This window comes from Zeugodacus cucurbitae, chromosome 5, assembly GCF_028554725.1.
Source record: "Zeugodacus cucurbitae isolate PBARC_wt_2022May chromosome 5, idZeuCucr1.2, whole genome shotgun sequence".
NCBI classification, from domain to species: domain Eukaryota; kingdom Metazoa; phylum Arthropoda; class Insecta; order Diptera; family Tephritidae; genus Zeugodacus; species Zeugodacus cucurbitae.
Window position 1 is genome coordinate 17727891 of NC_071670.1, and position 26740 is coordinate 17754630.

Genomic DNA, 26740 nt, shown 5'->3' on the forward strand with positions numbered 1-26740 from the left:
AAGACTCCACTTTCAACTGTCCCTAAGAACTTATATCCATCCGCCCATTCCTCCCTCTTAAGTATCAACAGAAGCTATGTATATATAGGATAGAGTTGAGTGTCAATGTCGGTATAGTATCTGTCAGTAGTACCTCCAAGTTGAAGTTTTGATTTTACCATGATGGAATACATATAAAAATCTTAAAAATTTTCCTTAGACAAACTCCACAAATACGTAAAATTGATCGATAAGACATTTTTTGACAAATAAGTGCTTAGACAAAAATTCATTTGCGAAGTTCAATTGTACAGGTGTGCATTTTTGCAAATATTTACAGAATATGTCCGAATTACAGAAAATTGGGTATAAAAACACCGTAGAGTGAATTGAAATTCACATCATATCAGGGTATGCCGCAAAAATAACGAAATGGCGAAATTAACGACTTTTCTGTATATCGGCCTTTTGGCCACAGCATTGCTTGCTATAGTTAACTGTATTGAAAGCGCTGCAGACGGAGCAAAGGATATAACAGCAGTCTCTGATGGAGGGAATGCAGCCTCTGAAACGAAACCATCTGAGATGAGATCAGAGCAGGAACCAACACCTGAAGAAGACACTAACAAATCGGGCAGTGTCTCATCAAACTCAGAGAAGGTACCAACCCCTGGAGAAGACACTAACAAATCGGGCAGTGGCTCATCAAACTCAGAGAAGGTACCAACCCCTGAAGAAGACACTAACAAATCGGGCAGTGTCTCATCAAACTCAGAGATGGTACCAACCCTTGGAGGAGACACTAACAAATCGAGCAGTGGCTCATCAAACTCAGAGAAGGTAAAAACCCCTAAAGAAGAAACTACCAAATCGGGCAGTGTCTCATCAAACTCAGAGAAGGTACCAACCCCTGGAGAAGATACTAACAAATCGGGCAGTGTCTCATTAAACTCAGAGAAGGTACCAACCTCTGGAGAAGACACTAACAAATCGGGCAGTGTCTCATCAAACTCAGAGAAGGTACCAACCCTTGGAGAAGGCACTAACAAATCGAGCAGTGGCTCATCAAACTCAGAGAAGGTAAAAACCCCTAAAGAAGAAACTACCAAATCGGACAGTGTCTCATCAAACTCAGAGAAGGTAAAAACCCCTGAAGAAGACACTAACAAATCGGGCAGTGTCTCATCAAACTCAGAGAAGGTACCAACCCCTGGAGAAGACACTAACAAATCGGGCAGTGGCTCATCAAACTCAGAGAAGGTACCAACCCCTGAAGAAGACACTAACAAATCGGGCAGTGTCTCATCAAACTCAGAGAAGGTACCAACCCTTGGAGAAGACACTAACAAATCGAGCAGTGGCTCATCAAACTCAGAGAAGGTAAAAACCCCTGAAGAAGAAACTACCAAATCGGGCAGTGTCTCATCAAACTCAGAGAAGGTACCAACCTCTGGAGAAGACACTAACAAATCGGGCAGTGACTCATCAAACTCAGAGAAGGTAAAAAACACTGAAGAAGACACTAACAAATCAGGCAGTGGCTCATCAAACTCAGAGAAGGTAAAAACCCCTGAAGAAGACACTAACAAATCGGGCAGTGGCTCATCAAACTCAGAGAAGGTAAAAACCCCTGGAGAAGACACTAACAAATCGGGCAGTGACTCTTCAAACTCAGAGAAGGTAAAAAACCCTGGGGAAGACACTAACAAATCGGGCAGTGGCTCATCAAACTCAGAGAAGGTACCAACCTCTGGAGAAGACACTAACAAATCGGGCAGTGACTCATCAAACTCAGAGAAGGTAAAAAACCCTGGAGAAGACACTAACAAATCGGGCAGTGGCTCATCAAACTCAGAGAAGGTAAAAAACCCTGGGGAAGACACTAACAAATCGGGCAGTGAAATTCGTTCTCCACTTTTCCCTCTCGACGATATTTTGAAAGCCCTGGCAGGTTTTCCTGGCATTGCTAACACGAAGAAAAGAGAAGGCGGTGCAGTAGCATGCGGTTCAAAGGGAGTAAAACAAAATAGAGTACGATCATCTAATACTGATTGTAAGGATACAAAGGGAAAGAGTAAAGGGATTAAACTATGGTTCGGTAACTGAGACGAATGACAGAGAAAGAGAAGGAAAAAATAAATCCTATAATCACTGTATGAATGACCGACACAATGCATTAAAATGGAAGTCGCCCACGACATACGATGAGTTTTAAATATTTTAAATATGTTATTTATAAACGACCTAATCTTAAATTGATTATTTTATGATGTTTTTCAAAAAGAGTTCTAATAAATTGTAATATACATAGCATAAAAAGTGTTCTCATTACTCTCCACTCCACTTCCACTTACTTACTCCACTTCACTTCTATCCAAGAAGGATGAGTATTACAATATGGAAATATTGTCATGAAATAATTAAGTACATAGTTTATACAAAATTTAGTGATTGTATAATCTTGGATATAGTGTAGCTTAATTTTTATATGTATAAGAGATGCATGTACTACAATGAACCTTTCGAAATCGCCGCCATGGCCACCATTCATATGAAAAGAAAATTTGAAGTGAGTGGATGTAAGTATGATGGAAGAAGCACTAGTAGTCCTTTGTGTCAGAGAGTAACAAAAATCGTGCACCAGAAATACACATAAAATATACAACAACAGGTATTATCGGAATTAATTTAATTGCAAAACTAAAACAAAACAATAATTTTTATATTCTTATAATGGTGGATAATCGCCAAATAGTGTAACATGTGAATACCTTCAACCATCATGTAATCACTACTCAGACAGCAACACCCACAGCAGCAGCAACAATTAATACATATTCAAATTCAGAATAAAAGTCAAAATCGCACAACGCAACCTGCAAATAATTTCTAATTATTTCTAAGCAACTACCACAAATTACTTCGGGCTTTAGATTAGCAGTTTCACTACTTATTTTCGACGCATCATATGATGCCCTTGGATATACACAATGGATAGTTAACATAGTAACATAGGGCTCGAAGTTTTTTATTCTGTTTCTGATTTGACTATGCAAGAATTATAAAGCTGAACTTACAATTTATCATTTTCAATATTATGATAGTTAATATACATATAAATTTTGAACGTTCGCAATAGCACTAAATTTATTAATTCAAATATAAAATATTGTTAAATTAGCATCTATATACAAATGAATACGTGAAACGAAAACAATCGTAATAGTAGTGAAATTTAATTTGTATTGTATAACAACACAAAAAATCAATACTTAAAACTTTTAAGAAATTGTAATTTATAAACAATTATTAATTAATACTAACTTTATACGTAAAATATGTAAATTTTGTCAATGTATAAATTATAGCCGCTAAAACGTTTGCAAAAAATAAGTTTACTATGTACTAAAATGCTAATATTTAAAAATTAATCTATAATAATTATTATAAAGTAAAATACCATACCAATTTATAAATCTAAATATGTACCTCATACAATCAAATAAATAAAAATAAAACAACAATTTCAAATTTTCATTTTAAAGGAAAAAGTCGGTGACTATAGAATGAAACCATGGATACCATTGAACCAAATTTAAGTAACGAAACTTCCTGTGACTAAGGGGTGACCCTGAAAATGATAAATCGAACATTTTACACTGTTAGATGGCTGATTAAATAAAAACCTACTACAGAGGGCTCTGCTAACCACATAGTGACATATGCCTTTCCAAAACAATAGAAAAATTAGTGCAGAAAAACATATGCACCAAAATCAATGAAAGAGAGCGAGCAAGTAAACATGCTGTAAAAGAGAAGAAATGGTTACTTTTTTCCTGCTGCTAAAACAAGTGAGACCTATAAAATAATACTTTTTTTACTGGTAACCAATGCACCATAAGTTAAGTACCTCTACTCGTCTTGCAGGGTTGTTTTCCAGCTACATAAATTGGCTTAAAAAGGCAGGTTTGTTGGAAAAATATTGTCACCTGAATAAAATATTTTAAGTAAAAAAATATTAGATTAAGAAATACTAAAGTATGGTCTCTTAAGAAATATAATGTTGTCACTTAAAAAATGTAATCAACTGCCACCTAAGGTAAAAGTATACACAAGGTTTTGTTGCTTAGCGTATTGTATTTTCTGAGCATAAAACATTTTATTAATTTGCACATACTTTATATAACTGTTAATGCATATTGATATTAGTGATGAGCGAAGTAGTGAGTTTTCAGTATCGGTGAAAAGAATGACGGCGACTTTTAAAGCACAGTGACTTTTTATAGTGACCAGCGATCTCTACTTGCCTTAGTGATATGAATATTTAAAAGAATTTGCATAACAAACCAGGCTGCTATAAAGCCAAATAGTTTTATATGTTTATTTAGTATCCGCAATCTGAAATAAAATGAATTGTTTTTAATGCCGTGCATTTTTCTTTCATTGTTTTATACGAAATACTTTTTTTGCAATATTAGATTTTGCATATATTTCACTTATTGGGTCGTAAAATTGCCACAAAAATCACCAATCACTAATATTACGGCCTAGCAGTCACTGTCGTTATTAGTGAATTTTCAGTCACAGCTCATCACTAATTGATATACAATTGATATGTGAATAAGTAATTTGTAACATATATACGTATGTATATAGATTTCGATTACTATAATCTGGTGTATTCACTGGTACATATTCAATATGGGATATCAATAATGACAGAATAATTATTAAATATTTTTTTATAAAATAATATAACATGTATTTAAAATTTGTTACGATAAGTATACTTATTATAATTTTGACAATTATATTATTAATATTTGTCAGACATTTCTATTCACTTGTATTCAGATATGTATGTATGCATGTATGTAAGATTAGGTACTTCATATTTATAGTTCGTAATTGAGATAATTGCTAAAATTTTCGTTGTTCCGTTGCTTCATTGCTATTAGACATCTTCTTCATTTCGCTCTGTATTGGTCCTTTAAGTACGCCCTGGTGCACTGGGTACGTATTTTTCAGATGGTTGATATTGCCACTGGGCGCAAATTGAGTCCTGCTCCGTTTTATTATAGCCAGCTCTAGAAGAAACGATAGATTTTATAAGCCTATGTTTTTTTATTTAAATCATATGTTTTTCCAAATTACTGCTTCATTATCCAATTTACAATAGAGTATAAACCTTTAATGACAATAATAATTGCAACTGAATTTTTCTTTAGAAGATTTGCCCACGTTAATAGCTCTTTTAAGTGTGTAGTATCTTTCGAAATCGGCATAACAATAAAATAATCAAAAGTGGCATAATGACACCAAAGATCGTTCTAAAGTCATTGTGCAGAAAGTAGCTTAATTTAAATAACATCGCTTTAACCTTTTCAAAGTTTTTCTTATCACGGTTCTTTCTGTGACTTTGATGTTTCTATGGGCTCCATTGAGATAGGTTGAGATAAGTAGAACTAAAGATTTAATATTTGACTTCGGTTTAGATTTGAATCCACGACTTAACGAGTCATGCATTGGAATACTAAATTCGAATATACAAATTTTTATTGAAAATTGATTTATAGAAAACAATTCGAAACTCTGATATCAGTCCATAAAATTAAAATACAAGTGAATTATTATTTAGAGCCTTTCATTGGCGAGGGTTTTTTTATGTGGTGGGTCCCAAACCCTACGCACAACCGCAGCAGAGGACATCGCCTTCTCACTTTAGCCCGCCTCCAAACGTATGTCTGTTGGCTACTCAGAGGATACTTGGTCAAAAATCGAAAGTCCTGAGCTAAATGCAAATAGGTATATGCAAAAGAATCGTTCCTGGGCACTCCCAAGTGTGAACTTCTACACATGATCCCATCCTCCTATAATCGCTTAAAGCCAAATATATATATCTTCTACATATATAAAAATTTCATATCACGTTGTTTGTCCGGGAATGGCGCTTAAACTACTGAACCGATTTTAATGAAATTTTGCACACGCCTGCAGTTTGGTACAACTTAATAGATATGATAGTTTATATTTCAAATTTTAGGATTTATATATATTTGGTCAAGCGATAATTTGAACTGGATATCCTAATATAATTTAGCTCACACTTAAACTTTGATACTATGAGAAGGTTGCTATTCTTGATGACCAAAATCGGCCTTCTGCAACGCCTAAAAAATAGTATTTAAAAAATGGAATATAACAAATATACGATTTAAGCTATAAAATTCAGAACACATGATGATGAGGTTATTTGTTTAAGAAATTGGCGAGAAAAAACCTAAGACAGAATTTTGGTATATTTATCGCAAACCAATAAAGCTGACGGAAAGCAAGGAAAGTAGAAGAGTCTTCTCAAGATAGTAGAGAAACTCTTCACTAAAAAATAGACAATGAACTATTTACTACTCTTTGACCGCTTTGATTCAAATTGGATGTATATTTTTGTGACATCCTTATGTACTTTTGAGAATGAGAATAAAGCATGTCCAAATCATTTTATGGTGAAATTTTGAAACACTTCAGTCGTATACAATTTCAAATTGATTCCTCAGCACAAACATTATTATTGGGAGCGGTGGAATAGAACTGCAATCAAATACAGAATGTTTTAATCTGCCATACAATTTCTAACCTATTGGTCACGACGCAAATTTATTAATTGAGGTGCAAGTACAAACTTGGATGGAAACTTTTTTAATAATCCCGACACTTTCTTATTCTTCTTGACTGGCGTAGACACTGCGGTTATAGCCTAGTCCCCAACAGCACGCCACGCATCTCTTCTTTTGGCAGTTTGGCGCCAATTGGTAATACCAAGTGAAGACGGGTCCTTCTCCACCTGGTCCTTCCATCGAAGTGGAGGTCACCCTCCTCCTCGGCTTCCACCAGCGGGTACTGCATCGAAAACTTTCAGAGCTGGGGCACTTTCGTCCATTCGAAAAACATGACCCAGCCAGCGTAGCCGCTGTCTTTATATTCGCTGGACTATGTCTATGTCGTCGAACAACACATACAGCTCATCATTCCATCTTCTGCCGTATTGCCAATGTTTAATGGACCATAAATCTTCCGCAAAACCTTTCTCTCGAAAACTCCTAGTGCCGTCTCATCGGATGTTGGCACCGTCCACGCTTCTGCACCATAAAGTAGGACGGGAATTATGAGGGACTTGTAGAGTTCAGTTTTTGTTCGTCGAGAGAGGACTTTACTTTTCAATTGCTTACTTAGTCCATGGTAGCACCTGTTGGCAAGAGTGATTCTGGGTTGGATTTCAAGACTGACATTATTATCGGTGTTGATGCTGGTGCCCAGGTATACGAAATTATCTACAACTTCAAAGTTATCACTGTCAACAGTGACGTGGGAGCCAGGACGCGAATGCGCAGACTGTTTGTTTGATGACACGAGATATTTCGTCTTGTCCTCGTTCACCACTAGACCCATTCGCTTTTCCTCCTTATCCAGGCGGGAAAAAGCAGAACTAACGGCGCGGTTGTTGCTTCCGATGATATCAATATCATCGGCGTACGATGTAGCAGCTGTACACTCTTATAGAAGATTATACCTTCTCTATTTAGCTCTGCAGCTCGAACTATTTTTTCCAGTATCAGGTTAAAGAAGTCACACGATAGCGAGTCACCTTGTCTGAAACCTCGTTTGGTATCGAACGGCTCGGAGAGGTCCTTCCCGATCCTGACGGAGCTTTTGGTGTTGCTCAACGTCAGCTTACACAGCCGTATTCGTTTGCGGAGACACCAAATTCAGACATCGCGGCATAAAGGCAGCAAATAGTTAACCAAATTAGAATTTAACATACATGTAACCTTATCCACAGCAATGAGTGGCCAGGCCACTAGTATATATAGTATATATATGTAGATTCTTCTGGTCGGGTGGTAGCACACAAGGAAGTGTTTAAAAAACTACACCGCCTGACATTTTATCCTACTTTCGAACTACTACAAAATTTCATAGAGATAGTATTTCATTGTATTATTTATAAGCGAATAGAAATCGTGCTATGTAATAACTACCAATAGTTTGAAAATCTCTGAATTTTATCTTTTGAGTAGATCTTCCGGTTTTTATAAGCTATAACTTAGATAGAACTACGTTTCTGTATGCCTCAAAATTTACAAATTTAACTATTTATATCTGAAGAAAATATTGCTGAATCCCTCTTCTGATTTGCCGTTTGGTATAATCTCTCACCTTGCTATATACATATGTATGTTCGGTAACGAAAATGACAGAAATCTATTGGCTCTATAAAGGTATTACATAAATTCCATCTTTCCTCTGCTTCTGCTTGGTACTTCTGGTTATCCCACTTCTGGAGGAAGTTCTAGTTTGAAGATCATGTTGAAACTTCTGTGAGGGTTTCATAAAGTATGTGGTCATGAAGAGCGTGCTATCAAAGGTGATGTACCTTTAAGACTTATTGCTTAAATAGTAGCTCGACGCAGGGGTAAACCTAAAATTATAATGTGCATTAAGAAGAATTCTAGTCCTATTTCAGTCCAGTATGATAATGGAATAAAACAAATGAGTAAATTTAGATATAAAAAAAAGTGTTGAAACAAGTTTAACAAATTAAATTTATTAATACTGATATCATATAAAACTAAGAATGTAAAATGCCTTAAATGAAAAATATTTAATTGTAAATTATAATTATGATTTTCCGCAAATAAATAAAGAAACGAAAATATCGCAACTTAAGTCAGTCTTTCAGAGTCTCTTCAATTATCCCAAAAATTATTTGGAGGCATATTATTTCTTTGATTATAATAATAGCTGGAACCATGATTTGGCCGCTCATAGTAATAACCAGGTCCCGCTGCAGAGCGTCCATTAGTATTTCCTGTGGGCAGTTCGGAACTAACACGAGAATTGAAAGTGTCCCACAGCACACGAGGACGCTGCACGATCTCGCGGAAAATATTCACCGCAGCCAAGCCCACCGAGGCGACTTTTACACCCAAACGTTTGGTAAGCGAATTGAAATTCTGCCTTACAGACGGACCGCTGTCAGAGCGCAGCGATCGGCTGTAATATTCATTACCGTGCGTTGGTTCCTGATAAGCGTATGGCTTTAGTGACAATCCATAGGGGTGTGACAGAATTTTCTCTATAACATTGCCCGCATTGGGCGGCACATATAGATCCGCCTGGCGGAATGTAATATCACAACGATTTGTACGGTAAAAAAAATCTTCGAACCTTTGATGTGCCGAGCACGGACTACGCTCTTGGAAGCAAGTCACCTGTACCACATTGTAGAAGATGGCGCCGAGCGTGTTAGCCGTTTCTGCAGAAAAAGTGAGAACAGTTGAGAACTTACGACTAGGAACTGAAAAACTTTCATCAATTACCTGTATTGAGTGATTGCAAACATTTGCGCAGACGCGCATCACAATCGCAATGCGAACGCGTAAAAGTGCCGGTATTGCAGAGACCGCGTCGACACTCGCCCACATTCAACACATTCGGACAGTGATCGTGTTCGCGACAGCAGCGATCTTCGCCGATATGCGGACCCAAATCATTGTAATCGTCTGCAGTGGTGCCTGCGTTGTATGTAAATATTTCAACTTCCTATGCTTGTGAGTAATTACACACTGCACTCACCTGGTCCACACCATTTTGTGCCGGGATAGATAAAACCCAAACCACCACGAAACTCGCGACCATACGAGCCAGATTTTAAGCAAACCTCCTCGAGCTCCATAACCGATTCACGCGGTACTTGTCGTATGCGCCTGGGATCCGATTGCAGCAGCATGCGTTGAATATCACCACTGTACAGTAGTTTAGAATAAGTATTTATTTAAGGTTACGAACTCATATAAGTATAACTCACCGATCAGTATGCATTTTACAAAATGGATGCCGTGATGAAAGCTCCACCATAACTGACATGGCATTGTCCGAGATTAACACTGCGGAGCTACTGACACTGTCAACAAATATTGTCACCACCAGCGCCACGGTTAGAACGAGTATGAAGAGCTTCTTTGACATGCTGCAAAAAGAAAGATGATTTTTTTTGGTTATTGACAAACGTAATGGTAAAAATTACTCCATATCAGTTAAAATTTCTTCAGTAGCTAGAGGTCGCGAGGTGTTCAAAACAGATCTTCGAAACAGCTAAAAGCGAGAGTAGACTTGTTCTTATGATAAAAGTTGTTAAGGGGTTAGGGGTAGTCAGGATTTTCAAAAAATAATCTCTTTAATGTTTGCATTTTCGTTAAATGTAATATCTTAAAAGCATTATCTGAAAATGGATGATCTAATAATTACTTTTCGAGTTATTTGAAAAAAAAAAACAAAGAGCGCTCAGCACTCCAACACGCTAGTGTGGAACTTTAAATGCGTTTTTCTCAAAACTTTGTTTTTCGAACTGGTGACAACTGTAACTCTAAGTATATTTGAATGAAATTTATACAGTTTTTAGAATACATGATTATCCTTGGCCGGATCGAAACTTTCGATTATTCAAATATTTCGAAGTTTTAAGACCAATTAACTGGACCAATTTAGATAAATCTACAAGGACTTATGATTATCACCGCAATTACCTTGTTTTGGAACTGGGTCAACACAAACAGCTATAACTTTGGAAACTACAATTTTCTGTTCCTGTTTTCATGACTTCATGTCAAAACATTGTCTAAAATAACATGATTTAATAGAAAACTAAAATTACTGAAAATTCTAATATTTTTGGTGTCTCTGACTACCCCTAACTCCTTAATGACTACTAATGGAAGTTGGCCTTGATTGAAAGAACACCTAGTATCTTCTTTTTCTACTTCTTGGCATTTTCTGCAGTAGTCAAGATGTTGTGTCTCCAAATCAGACAAAAACCTGTTAACACCCCTATTAAGGTTCTTATATCATTCCTTTTAAATTTCGGCATGTGCGGCTCTTATTCCACTCAAGCCACGTTTGTCTGCTTGTTGAGCAAGTAGTTGATTGTTTCCATTGGTATTCAGCTGTATATATGTACAGCATATTTGTGTAGTAAATATCTGCACATTGCCGGAGGTATATGAATTCCTTCTTTATTAGCATCTAACTGTAAGTTAAGGCCTAGTCCGGCTAGTTCATTTGCTTCGCAGTTTCCAGGTATATCACTATGCCCTGGAACCCATTACTGGTTTATCGTGACTCTTTCAATATCTTCGACGAGATACTAGGTTGTCAAAATTTACTAACTTAAAGTGAAGCGTCCTCATCACAAAATTGTGACTTATCTTTACATCGATCAAAATCAGCTTCCGAACTCCGAAACTCAAAACAGTCAAAAGTATGAGTAAAACAAGTACCTCCTGGTGGTTGTGACAAATGCTTTGAGTTGGTTTTTATAATCATTATATAATCTATTACATTGTAGTTAAATACATACATATACGAAGAATCATTACCACTGCAGGGAATTAATTAGCATCCAGCAGCAAGTTGGAAGTTGTAAATCAAAAACGAACACAAATAATCTACGATATATTACAAACAAATAAGTATCTTAAAATATACATATGTATGTATATGTTTATACTCGTATATAACCTTAACACTCATGCGTGATCTTTAAAAAGAACTGTCAGCCAAGTAGTATCAGCTTAAAGAGCTAATGAAAAAGGTTATCCAATAACACCAACTAACTAGCAGCGAGAATGATATTTTACAACAACAAGAAATAGAAGAAGCAACAACCACAAAACAGAAAAAACACGTTTTCAATTGGATAGTAAAAAAGATTAAGGGCATAGTGGCTACTTGAATTTTACAGATTTTGCTATGCGCCTTATTAAAGTGTAGTTAATCAAGTAAGTAAGTAATTTCAAGAACTCATTGGGCTAAATGTTAATGCTTGTGTGAATACCCTGTAGGAAATATTCAAGTTATATGTTTTGATTTATCTTAAATGATGACACTCTGCGAACGGAGCAGTAGGTTGGTTTGTGACTTAGGCACGCATGTAAAATCGATTGACTGCAACGAAATTTCGTCACGATTGTGGTATATGAATCGCTTACATACTTAATTAATTTCCCAATAAATTTTAATATGCTTTTAAATTTTTAATCGTTGTACTTAAAATGTTTTTGAAACAATATTGTTGAACCTTTGCCAACTGTTTGAAAATTTGAAATTAATATTCCATATGAGACTGAAAGAAAACCTACAAACTGCAGATTTCAAATGTTGCCGCCTTTTAAATAATTTACTTGGGTAATATTTATAAAAAAAAAAATAAATATAACAATAATAAAGTTAAAATGTATTTATGCACAAAAATTAATGTCGAAATAAAATTATAAAACCTTTTGAAATATTTCTGCTGCATATGTTTTTAAGAAGAATTGCCAGCTGTTTGAAAACTCTAGAACAATATAATTCATAAGGTAAGGAAATACATAATTACAATATAAATTAAAGCGTTTTAAAGCGAATTATAGCTTAAACAAATTTCAGAAGGAAACTCTAGAACAATATAATATATCAATATTCTTAAGTATGGTTGCCACCTATTTAAACTTTATGAATTTGATTAGATAATGTAAATATTACAATATGAAGGGCTATAAGAATGCTTACAATTGAAAATATCTAATGACCTTAAATTAAATAAATTAAATCCGCGATCAGACTTAGCTAAAGTATCTCAAACTGATTTTATCCAGTTCAAAAAATAGTTTGTATTGCCCTCGTGTGTCTCTCTACAGGGCATCTTTACACATAAACGAGTTTGTGTGCTGTCTTCACTAAAGTTAATATGTATGCTAGCCATTTTATAGACCGTTAAGCTGTTGGCCAATTCTGCTGGAGGTCATTGCCGTTCTTTTTTCCACAATCAGCGCCAACATTAATAGTACTCAAATGACTTTGTAGAAAAATATTTCTTGTTTTTGTGATCTGTACATTTTATTGCATTCAACGCGCTCGATTTATTATTAATGATGCATAATTTTAGGTCATCACACGTACATATGTATACCCTAGTATATGGTACGTAAAAAAATAGTTTGAAGGTTGCCACCTATGTGATATTTATATGTTAAACAAAATTATATAATAAACAAAAATTATAAATTAATGAAGTAACCTAACGAATACAACTTTTTTCGTTAGTGTTGCCATATGTTAAAAAATTGGTTCAATAAAACTGTTAAGATAAACTTATTATTACAATATCAAATAGAAAATTTTTTCAGAAGAGTTGCCACATGTTATAATTTTTGAATTCAACTAAATCGATACAAGCAAGGAATTGTAAACAAATGGAGCAATATTGATTTTAGAAAAGTTTGTGTCGATAAAATATTAAATTTAAAAATATTTCAGCATTTCATTTTAACATTATTTCATTTTAACTGAATTTATGCAAGATGTCCCAATTTTAAATAATTGTATTTATATTTTTTAATAAAAAAAATTATTTCAAACCAATATTGAAAAATTGTGACCTTTACGAGAAAACCGGATTTCAGGATATTGCTTCCAATTATATAAAAAAAACTCTCTGGTTTGCTGTGTCATTTAATGCTGAAAATAAAAAAAATCTCTTTTTTCACTAGATTTCTGAAGAGTTCTGTGGAAAGCCTAAACCAGCTAAGGTTGTATGAAACACTTTGTGTAGCTTGGGTGTGAAAATGGAAATTGTTTAAACCTCGAACGCCAAATTCTTGTGTCATTTTGCATTTAGTTTACGCTGTATTCAGTACTACACTTTGAGAACAAAAGACTCCTCAATTTGCTTAATTCAACATTCACATACGCAATATGTTGCCTAGTTCCAATAATAAAATAAACAAACGGTGAACACTGCTAATATTTATATAATTATTGTCACCATAAAGTAGTAAGCCAAAAAGCTACTGAAACGAACATATGAACAAATATTTAACAAGCTCATTTAAATAAAATTATGTACATACATATGTTAGACCACAATTAGACTTAACTGCAGTCCAAATAGCAGTTGACAACCGAGGCCATAGGAACAGAGGCTGCAAACCAAAATAGCAGAGAATGTTAATGAAATCTTATTAGCACACGGTTAACTAAAATTTTCGCTTTGTGGTGCTGTGTTTGGATGAAGCCCCTAGTTTTAGGAAAGTTGGTAGTGTTCTCTGCAGGACACAGGACAGGATGCTGAGTCATCGATCCCGCCTACAGCTGTTTGAGACGGAATATCTTCCAGGATTTGAAATTTTCCAAAAATATTGGTGGAAAAAATCTGAAAATTGTATACACACACAATGAACATACCAACATACTCTTAGCATGTTGAACCAGTCTGGCATTTCGCGCAACATGTATTTAAATCTAAAAACAGATGTACTTTAATAGCAAGTCTTATGTAGATTGCTGGAAACTGCAGAGCGGACCAGCTTGCAAGAGAGGGTACCCTAGCAACATTGACGGCGGAATGGAAGCGTGTGGGTAGTCCATGGTCCATTTGCGCTAAAGAGCTAGACACATTGACTTCGAGTGAGCTCGCCAAACGCTGGACAACAACTAGCACCTTCGCTCGAAAACGGTCCTACCAGCTGCTGTCGTTTAGGAAGGCTCTTTTCGCCGCAATCATTGCTTTGCTTACTGGTCATTGTCCAATAGGCACACATACGGTGAGGCTTGGGATCGAGCCCGACACTAATTGCCAAAGCTCTTTGGAGGCAAAAAGGAATCATCCGAGCGCTTCCTCCTTCGATGTCCAGCAATCGCCAGACTTACGTTAAAACACACATCTTCGGCGAAATCAGTGAAGTGACTGGAATCGATATTAGCCGACTTTAGAACGACGGGATCTACCACTTGACATAAACTAACCTAACCGTATGTAGATTACGAAGCCGTTTTCATTTTTTTTTAGATTTTTTAGCTGATTTCGAAGTTTGTGTATCGAGAAGTTAATTTCAAAATCTTTTGTCTACTCGATTACATTGATAAGGCCTGGAAGCGCAAAATTCAATGTCTTTCTTTCTTACTTCAAGAATAAGTGATAAACTTTAGACCTTTTTGAGTACTCTAGACTGGCGTAACCTCATTTCGCAAACTTCATTAACGCTCGCGGAAAATACTAATTGTTAACAGCTGACAATAAGACCGACCTTAAAGCATTGTAACGACTGGCATCTGCTAATTATAACGGTTTTAAATACATACACAGATACTGCTTGGCAGTGCCCCAACTTGAACTTGAAAGAGGAAATCACAAAAGAAGACGCTGTTTATTTACATATTCATTATTGAGATGCCAAAAATTATACTCTTATATGTATGTGCATATGTATATCAATTTCAGTTTAATAACTAGTAGTCGTATACATTTCAGCATTACTTAGCTAGATATTAAGTTAAGTTATTATTTGAAGATCACACATTAAAGTTGTATAATCACACAATTTTCTAATATTATTTCACTATTTGCTTTTGCCACTCTATTTAATTTATACTAGTTGTTTGTTCGATTCGTTACTCTACAAGGTTTTGGCGAAGCGTCATCCGCTAACCGCCGTTGTGTGGGTTGAGCGTTCGATTTCTATTATTTACATATTCTTTTACTGTTGTTTGTATGTACATATGTATTCAACTGTTTTTTTTTTTAATAAAAAATATTTAGACTAGCTGTTTGCTATCGCACCGGTTCAGGGTCAATAGCTTCTTTTTTCAAGTCCAATGACCGTACGTTCGTTTTCGCTTCGTTTGTTGTGACGTTTGTGTTCGTATATTGACCGCATTTATGCACTGCTCGCTCTGCTTTGTTTCAAATACATATTTAGCGATATTAATAAATTAATTGACTGGCCTATAAGCCGGCCACAGTCAACGCGCTAAAGATTATATGTTTGTATGTGTGCTTCCATTTCATTTACGGCATTTTGATTTCATTTGATTTTGTTGTTGTTAGCAGTAAAAGTTGTAGGTTTATTGCTGTAGGTCATTTATTCGTCTTTATTGAAGCGTTGTGATAGTTATCTGACCACGAAAGCTGCTGTTTAATGACGTATTTACAGCATTTGCACGTAAACGGTACATTTTATGGCATTACGTGTGCGAGTCGATAGTCATAGGAAATTGGTAATTAAAAAAATAGGAAGTATGACACTTTTAAGTATTTACAAAAGCAAATGCAAAACATATTAAACCAAGTTCACGTATGTACGTGTTTATTGTTCTAAGTAAGGATGTTTCAGTTCGTGTGGAAACGCTTTACAATTTTTGCTAGAATTAAAATTTATTGCAATATTTGGAGAAACCTTAAATGAAGAAACTTGTGGCCTCGCAACTAATACTCAAGTAAAAACGAAGTAAGTTACCAAATCGACATATTACATGGACTATTCATGGACAGAATTTATTTATTATCATCAGTGCCTAAGCTATAATATTATGTTCCCACAGACACTAATCCATGAGGCTTAGGCTGTTGAGACGTTTAACTCACTAAACTATGGATTTAACATGGTTTCGCCATACACTTCAGAATCACTTCACCGAAGTGATTTGAAGCTGAACTACTCCAAATCCCCCTGTGTGACTCTGATTGGACACATTTGTTTAATCAGAGCTGCTTTTCACTACAAACTGTCAACTGTCAAGAAAAAACGTTAACTTCGGCTGTACCGAAGCTAATAAACCCTTCACAGGTGCATTTCTTTTAGTAACTATATGTTTAAGCAAATCTAAAGACGTAAGAAAAAGTAAGTAAAAAAAGAAAACATTTTACTAATTCTTTTTAGCCGGATTGTTTGCTAGAAACATTAAGGTTATATAGTTAACCGATCTGAACAATTTCTTCGGAGAATATATTATTACCTTATGCAGTAATCCATGTCAAATTTCGTGAAGATACCACGTCAAATGCGAAAATTTTCCATACAAGCCATTGATTCCGATCGTTCAGTTTGTATGGCAGCTATATGCTATAGTGAACCGATCTGAACAATTTCTTCGGAGATTAAAGTATTTCTATGAACAATAACTCACACTAAATTTCGTGAAGATATGTAGTAAAATGCGGAAGTTTTCCAAACAAGCCCTTGATTCCGATCGTTCAGTTTGTATGACAGCTATATGATATAGTGGTCCGATATCGGCAGTTCCGACAAATGAGCAGCTTCTTGAAGAGAAAATAACATCTGCAAAATTTCAAAACGATATCTTAAAAACTGAAGGACTAGTTCGTATATATACAGACAGACAGACAGACGGACATAGCTAAATCGACTCAGTTCAACATACCGATCAGTTATATATATACTTTATAGGGCCTCCGACGCTTCCTTCTGGGTGTTACAAACTTCGTGACAAACTTAATATACCCTGTTGAGGGTATAAAAATGGCCAACAGCTGCGAAGAGTATTTATTTACAGCTATTAGGTGTTGGCTGCTGCTGGCTTTCAGAAGAAGAAGAGTACCAACCGTATTATATTTTTAAAATTCATCAATATAATATTGAATAAATTACTTGGGAAGATATTTTAAACCAAAGCCACAATAAACAATTAATTATTTTTTATAATAAGTTATAATTTGTGTTTTCATAGTTTCACAGCAGAAATACTCTTACGTATATGCGTCAAAAATAGCTAATTTATAAATCTCCAGCGGCAGTGAGAACAGGATAGTTTTGTGAAGCGTTTAAATGTAATCTAATCACTTCAAATTTTCTGTCGGAACATGATATAAGAAAGCTATTAGTAAGTATGGATTGCACAAATTCATTCTTGGTATTAGCACATAACGCTAATCGAGACTTGTTCAACTAAAATTTTGAAAATATCCCCCAAAGTGTGCGATTAAATGAATTAGATGAACGGACATCTATACACACACAGTTGTTTGTTTAGTTGCAAGACAACAATTAACAACGATATTAGGTCAGGCAAGGGCCTGACCATAGACCATAGGTCGTTGTGCATACCCTATAATCATTCTATCATTCTACATATGGACACATGTTGGTCAGACAATAGTAGGTAAATTTATATATATTTATATTTTATATATGTATATATTTTCGTAACTGAAACACCAGTTTTACAAACATTGACTCCACTATGTACTGTGAAACAGTTTCTCACTCTTTAACTTTTCCATCGGATTCGACTCTATTTACCTTTTTTTCTTGATCAGAAAACAGTAACTTTTCCCAATCACTTGTTATTTCACTATAAAATTTAATAAATTTGCAAAATAACCGAGAAATGTAATATGTGAGGAACATGAATATCGGAATATCGAATTTTGAATAGATTATTTTTTACAATTTTCGCCAGATATAATTTCATGTTAAGGAAACCAATAAAAACGTAACTTTTATTCTCTCATTATTTTACACACAGGAGCAGGTATTTGCGGGAGCATGTCGTTGTTAATTAGTTATATACTGTATACTGTGTATATAGGCGTGAGAGCTTGATTGAACCGAACTCGTCATTTTTTTGATACTAAAAACAACATTCTCTCCGAACTTGAAGAAGACGGCAGTGAACGGTAACCGTAAGACTAAACCGACTGCAGGCTGGACTTTTGAAGGGACTATGCTCTAATGTTTCATCATTCTAAGCATGCTTTACGATCTGCTAAATCTATCGTACTTAGTGTTTGCAAGAGAGACCTCAAGCGGAAGTGTTCCTAATCTATTGGCGCAATCTCTACATTCTACATTTGAGGTATTTCTCTAACATGTATTGCTTCAGCAGTCTTTGAAGGACTGAACGGTTTTAGGACTGTGTTCCCAGCCGGAATTTGAAATTACCGTTAAATGTGTATATTTAGAGATGAAATAATAAGCTATTCGTTTTCGAAAGTTTTTATTATGTTAGAAGTTTAGACAAATGGTCTCAGACTATGCTCGAAAACTGCAGGCTGGACAAAAAAAAAGGACGATGGATATTTTTAAAACTATTTTCGAACGTTTTCATTGTTACTAGCTTTATAGAAATATTGAATAGAATTTGGGATTAAAAAAATATTTCATATTTTAGGATTTATCACTAACAACAGTCCGTTTATAAATAATTTTACCCCCCTATGGCGAGTGTCGACTGGCAGTATAATATACTCCAGTCGATTATATTTTAATTTGGTATTGTGTAATTTGCTCGACAAATTTCAAAAATTTCTAACGAAAGAAAAATAGCTGTCGACAAATAAACTATTGAAATTCATTCACAGTCGATAATTTAGCGATTGATCGGCACTTACAATAGCACATATAGTCGATAATTCTTCAAATTTTCTATTGTTTCAACAAGCCCAAATAGTTATTTTACTACATTTGATTAACTTTTTACAAAATAATCTTCATAGCATGAATATTCCAATTGTTTTGTAGGTTTAAGTTGTCGGTAGAAATATAATTGTTGTAAAATTAAATTTCTCTTATATGCTGTGTCTTATACCCCTGACAGACGGCGGAAATGAAAATATTATTGCCAATCAGCTGTTTCTGGGAGTTTATTACTCTGTCACCTACATATCTGGATCTGATTAAAAGCGCAGTTAATCGGGATTAACTCTCCCGTCTGTATAGGGTATTACTGACCGACTGAGGGGTCTTGCTAAAATATGCATTTATTTCAGAGCATCATTCTTCATCCGTTTTAGAAGTTTATCTGATTATGAGAACATAATGTCTTCAGTTTATATTGCTAATTAAATTTAATTAATTTGCTCTTCTCGAGCAGTTAACCTGAATAGCTTTTTAATTTCAACTTCTTACACAGTGTAAAAGCGTATGAAGTTATAAAAAATATGTGAAGAATGCTTTAAAGAGTTACATTGTCTACATACTTAGGTATGTGCTTACATAGAAGGCTTTATACTACATATGAGTATTTACAATAACTGTGGCATTGAAATTTGCCAAAAAATCTCCACTCATTCGATTCGTAATTTAAACTGGTTTTGATGGTTCATTATTTCATTTTCAATGCTTCTTCAGCGGTAGCAAATAATTAAATTAATGAAATGATAGTCATCGTAGTCATACGATTTCACTCCACAGATACTTGGATACATATATAGAAGTACGTATATAAATATAATAGTTAACCGTTAAATAAATGCCGTTACACTCGAATAGTGAGATTATTTTTTGTAGTATTGATTTTTTTTTCAAAGTTTTTGAGCTTCATTTGAGCATTTTGTCCTTACGATTATATGAAAAGATCGCAGTATAATTTTTTTAATACTTGCAAATTATTTTTACTATTACTATTACTATTTTTTAACACGAACAACTTCAAGACTTATGTTTTCACTTCAAAAATAGTTTGCCTAACGGAAGACCACAAAATTGTTAAACTTAGTCGAAAGACAACTTCAGTGGAAGTCTTTGACCGTTACACTAGTGCAGGCCATTTTAACAGTTGCTTTAACAAGTAAGGAAGGGCTAAGTACAGAGAGAAACTGTTATAAGAAAAAAATTCAGAGGGAATGAATAACATTAAAATATCTCAGGGATTTACCTATCTTTTCGGTGAAAAATTAACCTTAGGCACTGAGTTCTTCATGTTCGATATCAGGGGCCTTAAAAAGTCGTGGTCCGATTTTGACAATTTTTCCACAAGTGATGTCACAGCTCAAATACAGTATTTGTGTAAAGTTCTATTCCGCTAGCTTCATTGGTTCCTTATGAATACATTATAAAGTGAACGAATCAGATGGACGAATCAGACGAATCGAATTTCATTGAAATCGGTCGAATAGTTCTTGAGATATGGTTTTTGACCCATAAGTGGGCGACGCCACGCCCATTTTCCATTTTGTAAAAAAATCTCAGTGCAGTTTCCTTCTGCCATTTCTTATGCAAAATTTGGTGTTTCTGACGTTTTTTGTTAGGGAATTAACCCACTTTTAGAAATTTTCAACCTAACCTTTGTATGGGAGGTGGGCGTGGTTATTATCCGATTTCTTTCATTTTTGGACTGTATAAAGAAATGGCTAAAAGAAACAACTGCAGAAAGTTTGGCTTATATAGCTTTATTGGTTTGCGAGTTATATACAAAAAACCTATTTGGGGGCGGGGTCACGCCCACTTTTCCAAAAAAATTACATCCAAATGTGCCCCTCCCTAATGGGATCCTATGTTCCAATTTTCATTTTCATAACTTTATTTATGGCTTAGTTATGACACTGTATAGGTTTCCGGTTTCCACCATTTTGTGGGCGTGGCAGTGTACCGATTTTGCCCATTTTCGAAAGCAACCTCCTCAGGGTGCCAAGGAACATGTGTTCCAAGTTTCATTAAGATATCTTAATTTCTACTCAAGTTATCGCTTGCACGGACAGACGGACGGACGGACAGACATCCGGATTTCAAATCTACGTCATCCTGATCATTTATGTATATATAACCCCATATCTAACTCTTATATTTCTTGGTGACACAAACCGTTATGTGAACAAAACTATTATACTCTGTGCAACAGGTTGCGAGAGTATAAAAAAATAATGATAATATGGAATAGTTTTATAATTTCCCCTAGCAACATATAATTCCCTCGGCCACATAAAGGTGTGCACTCTTCTCAAACTGTTTCCCTTTGTAAGCATATTAAATCGTAGGTTCCACGCGTTTTTAGTTATGATTACTTTTAACTGTATTAAATTTCATAAAATAATTACTTTTTTCACAGCACTCACATTTTATATTTAACGTAACTTAATTTAATTATCTGAATTGAATTTTTATTTTTTATTTTCTTTTTTAATAATTACTTTTTATTATTATTGTTTATTATAAATGTATTAATTAATATAATTATATTTTACTTTTTATTTATGTTTTAATAAATACACATTGTTAATTTAAAGTAGCTTAATTTAATTATCTGAATTTTTATTTTTTTTAATAATTACTTTCTGTATTATTATTTTTTATTATAAAGTTATTAATAATTATAATTATATTTTATGTTTTATTTATAATAAATTCTTTTAATTTAATACATTTATTTTATGATTTTTATAACCTAATAGGTTAAAAAACATCAGTTATATTTAAAAAAAATATAAAATATTATTAATTATCAATTTTTAATTATTATTAATATTTTTTTTTAATTTTTTGTTTTCTTATAATTTTTTTGTTTTACCATTTACTTTATATTTTACAACAAAAAACTTTAATAATGTTGAATTATTTTTATTATATTTTTAACAAATTTTTTTTCATATTTCAAGGAAATTTGACTTCACTGAATTATTATTATTATTTGTATTAAATTCTTTAATATATGTATATTTATAATTTAGTTGATTGGAAATTTATTATTTTGTATAATTTATTTTGTTCTGTTTTACTATTATATTTTTCACAATGGACCTCCTAAAAGCCTAGGTGCGTCATCGGATATCCCTTACCTACTGTGTATTATATTTTATTGAATTATGTATTACTTGTACAAATTTACTTAACAAATATTTAACAAAAAAAATATAAATTTTATTTTATTTTAATATTTCAATATTCCTTTATTAATTATTAATTTTTTAATTTAAAAAAATATTTCTCATTACTTATAAATATTTTTTAATTGATTTTTAAAGTATTTTAATTACGAAAATTATACATTGTTGCCACAAAAGTACACACTCACTTTCACATTTAATTCTTTGCCGAGAATATCGCCTTTTCGATTTCGATTTCTTAACTCAAACGCGTCTAACGAGTTCTAATGTTCGATTAAAACTTCCGAGAGAATGAAACACGTCCGTTTCCGTTCAGCGTTTGCAGTTAACTGAACAGCTAGGCCAATCTTATTGAACTTGGGCTTGTCTAACGTTTGTATAACAAGAAGACATTGTATTGTGTAGCAGCACACAAACAAGCGCCGAAGAAGTGTTAATAAATTCCACAAATAAAAGTTAAATATGAGAAAGATAAACAAATAGTGCACACTTGTTGCTATTGTTGTTTTATAGAATCGCTAGATATACTGTTTCGTTTGCTAAGCTTAAGCACACTCACTGAGACGCATATGTATATATATATATATTTTTTTTTGCATATTTTTATATACTACAATATTTGTCTACTATTTTGCATAAAAATATGCGATCAAAACAGAAGACAAAATCTTGTGTTTAACATGCTAACAACAACAACAGCACAATCAATATATCCTCATATGTTTCCATTAATTTGTTAATTGTGCCACGCTTGTGATAACTTTTATTTTTTAATATTATTAATATTTGTTTTATTAAGCCAGTATAAATTATACGGAAGCTTGGCGACTTTGTTTTCAACTTGTTTTGGCTAATATTCTTCAATCAATTATTATGGACAGTTTTGAAGCGCTGGCGCCACTTGACGTGCCCTCAAGCAAGCAGCATAAATACATATGTGATTATGGAAAATATTTCATTAAAATTATTTTTCAAATTCACTTAAACGCTTTAAGTGATGTGTTCGTTTCGTCGTTCGTTTTTACTCTGCTCTCTAGTCTAAAAAACAATAACCAAATTATGCCGTTATACATACTTAACACAAGAGATTATGTTGAGAACTACTTAATGTGGTATGATTTATACCAGTTTAATATCAGTTTATACCAATTCGACCAGTGACTTCTGTACACTTTGAAGGCATCACAGCTTCAATATTACGTTTTCCTTTATTATTATTTATTGTTCAGTTATAATTGTGTCGAAAGTAATGATATTTGCAGTCAAACTGAAGAAAATAGTCGAACCTTTGATTCGAAAATAATTAATGATAACACTTTTCAATGAATATTGGCAACCTTGTAAGAAGTGATAACAATGTAGGTAGTAGTTGAAATTTTAACTGAGACATAATTGAATGTCAAGTCCCAGTTAGATGTTATAAAAACTTCAACAACCAATCGAAGACTTCTTAAAACAGACAAAGCATGAGAACCATATTTGTTTCGAAAATATCAAGCGACAATTTCTCATATTCATTTCAATATTAATACACCGCATTTCTTAAATAAGCGTCTAACTTCTATTATTTAGACAAAAACAAGAACTTAGGAACCAATCAATGAACTAGTGATAACTCGATGAGTTTACAAAAAATTATGTATATCAATCTTCAATCAACGTCAACGAACCAACCTGCCAACAGTTAATACTAAATTAGTGATGATTATGATCTAGCGATCAAAAGCTTACTACAAGTAAGAAAAGAAATATAAAATATGTCATTCTTTGAGCATCGGCTTTATTCAAAACTCTTTATATACATATGTGTGTGAGATTGGCGTTGCAACCGTTTAGCCGGTTATAGCCGAATCGACGATAGTGCGCCACCTGTCTCTCTCCTTCGCAGTTCGGCGCCAGTTGGAGATCCCAAGTGTAACCAGGTCGCTCTCCACCTGGTCCCTCCAACAGAGTGGAGGCCTTCCCCTTCCTCGGCTTCCTCCGGCGGGTACTGCATCGAACACTTTCAGGGCTGGAGTGTTTTCGTCCATTCGGACAACATGACCTAGCCAGCGTAGCCGCTGTCTTTTTATTCGCTGAACTATGTCAATGTCGTCGTATAACTCGTACAGCTCATCGTTCCATCGTCTGCGGTATTCGCCGTTGCCAATGTTCTGAGGACCATAAATCTTGCGCAAAATTTTCCTCTCGAAAACTCCTAGTGTCGTCTCATCTGATGTTGACATCGTCCAAGCTTCTGCACCGTAAAGCAGGACGGGAATGATAAGCGACTTGTAGAGCTTGATTTTGGTTCGTCGAGAGAGGACTTTACTGTTCAATTGCCTACTCAGTCCAAAGTAGCACCTGTTGGCAAGAGTTATTCTGCGCTGGATTTCGAGGCTGACATTGTTCGTGTTGTTGATGCTGGTTCCCAGGTATACGAAATTATCTACGACCTCGAAGTTATGACTGTCAACAGTGACGTGGGAGCCAAGACGCGAATGCGCCGACTGTTTGTTTGATGACAGGAGATATTTCGTCTTGTCCTCATTCACCTCCAGACCCATTCGCTTCGCCTCCTTATCCATGCGGGAAAAAGCAGAACAAACGGCGCGGTTGTTGCTTCCGATGATATCAATATCATCGGCGTACGCCAGGAGCTGTACACTCTTGTAGAAGATTGTACCTTCTCGGTTTAGCTCTGCAGCTCTTATAATTTTTTCCAGCATCAGGTTAAAGAAGTCGCACGATAGTGAGTCACCTTGTCTGAAACCTCGTTTGGTATCGAACGGCTCGGAGAGGTCCTTCCCAATCATGACGGAGCTTTTGGTGTTGCTCAACGTCAATTTACACAGCCGTATTAGTTTTGCGGGGATACCAAATTCAGACATCGCGGCGTAAAGGCAACTCCTTTTCGTGCTGTCGAAAGCAGCTTTAAAATCGACAAAAAGGTGGTGTGTGTCGATCCTCTTTTCTCGGGTCTTTTCCAAGATTTGGCGCATGGTGAATATCTGGTCAGTTGTCGATTTTCCAGGTCTAAAGCCACACTGATAAGGTCCAATCAGTTTGTTGACGGTGGGCTTTAGTCTTTCACACAATACGCTCGATAGAACCTTGTATGCGATATTTAGGAGGCTGATCCCACGGTAATTGGCGCAGATTGTGGGATCTCCCTTTTTATGGATTGGGCAGAGCACACTGAGATTCCAATCGTCAGGCATGCTTTCTTCCGACCATATTCTGCAAAGAAGCTGATGCATGCACCTTATCAGTTCTTCGCCGCCGTATTTGAATAGTTCTGCCGGTAATCTATCGGCCCCCGCTGCTTTGTTGTTCTTCAAGCGGGTAATTGCTATTCGAATTTCTTCATGGTCGGGTAATGGAACATCTGTTCCATCGTCATCGATTGGGGGATCGGGTTCGCCATCTCCTGGTGTTGTACTCTCACAGCCATTCAGCAGGTCGGAGAAGTGTTCCCTCCATAATCCCAGTATGCCCTGGACATCGGTTACCAGATTACCACCTTGGTCTCTACATGAGGATGCTCCGGTCTTGAAACCTTCGTTAAGTCGCTTCATTTTTTCATAAAATTTTCGAGCATTCCCTCTGTCTGCCAGCTTCTCAAGCTCTTCGTACTCACGCATTTCGGCCTCTTTCTTTTTTTGTCTGCAAATGCGTCTCGCTTCCCTCTTCAGCTCTCGGTATCTATCCCATCCCGCACGTGTTGTGGTCGTTTGCAATGTTGCGAGGTAGGCAGTCTGTTTTCTCTCCGCTGCGAGACGGCACTCCTCATCGTACCAGCTTGTTTTTTGTCGTTGCCGAAAACCAATTGTTTCGGCTGCAGCGGTACGCAGTGAGTTTGAGATGCCGTTCCACAGTTCCCTTATACCGAGATGCTGATGAGTGCTCTCAGAGAGCAGGAGTGCAAGTCGAGTAGAGTATTTCGCGGCTGTCTGTTGCGATTGCAGCTTTTCGACGTCGAACCTTCCTTGTGTTTGTTGACGGGCATTCTTTGCTGCACAGAGGCGGGTGCGTATCTTCGCTGCGACCAGATAATGGTCCGAGTCTATATTTGGTCCTCGGAGCGTACGCACGTCTAAAACACAGGAGACATGTCTTCCGTCTATCACAACGTGATCGATTTGGTTCCGCGTGTTTCGATCAGGCGACATACATATAGTACATACAAAATGTGATATTATGGTATTTACGAGTATATTGCTGCACCCACTTATTGACCTCAAATTTTTTTCACCACCATCAGCTAGACACTTTTTTAGCATAACCACTTGAGTGTTATCAAGGTCTTTCGGAATGCAACTGTCAGTGTAGCGAATTTTTGCCTAA

The 26740-nt window shown here is 35.2% G+C and overlaps 2 protein-coding genes across 6 annotated transcripts in view; one reads left to right on the plus strand and one right to left on the minus strand.

Moving 5' to 3' along the window:
- The first annotated feature begins 411 nt into the window (after positions 1–411).
- LOC128921970 (uncharacterized) lies at positions 412–2085 on the plus strand. Its single transcript, XM_054231054.1, has one exon. The coding sequence runs from the start codon at positions 412–414 to the stop codon at positions 2083–2085; it is 1674 nt and encodes a 557-aa protein (XP_054087029.1).
- A 2788-nt stretch (positions 2086–4873) lies between these two features.
- LOC105218086 (acidic phospholipase A2 PA4) overlaps positions 4874–26740 on the minus strand; it is a 34212-nt gene continuing 12345 nt past the window's right edge. For 3 of the 5 annotated variants that reach the window (XM_054231393.1, XM_054231395.1, XM_054231394.1), the window contains exons 3-6: positions 9845–10006; positions 9613–9782; positions 9357–9551; positions 8532–9292 (exon numbers count right to left, since the gene is read on the minus strand). In XM_054231393.1, coding sequence (XP_054087368.1) covers positions 8724–9292; positions 9357–9551; positions 9613–9782; positions 9845–10005 — 1095 coding nt within the window. In that variant the 5' untranslated portion in view covers position 10006 and the 3' untranslated portion in view covers positions 8532–8723. Of the gene's footprint in view, positions 5067–8531; positions 9293–9356; positions 9552–9612; positions 9783–9844; positions 10007–22602; positions 22764–26740 lie in introns of those variants that run through there. The other 2 variants (XM_054231396.1, XM_054231392.1) reach the window with 2 other exon arrangements.

Coding starts and splice junctions, on each gene's coding strand:
- LOC128921970 (XM_054231054.1), top strand. CDS start 412: ATGGCGAAATTAACGACTTTTCTGTATATCGGCCTTTTGGCCACAGCA.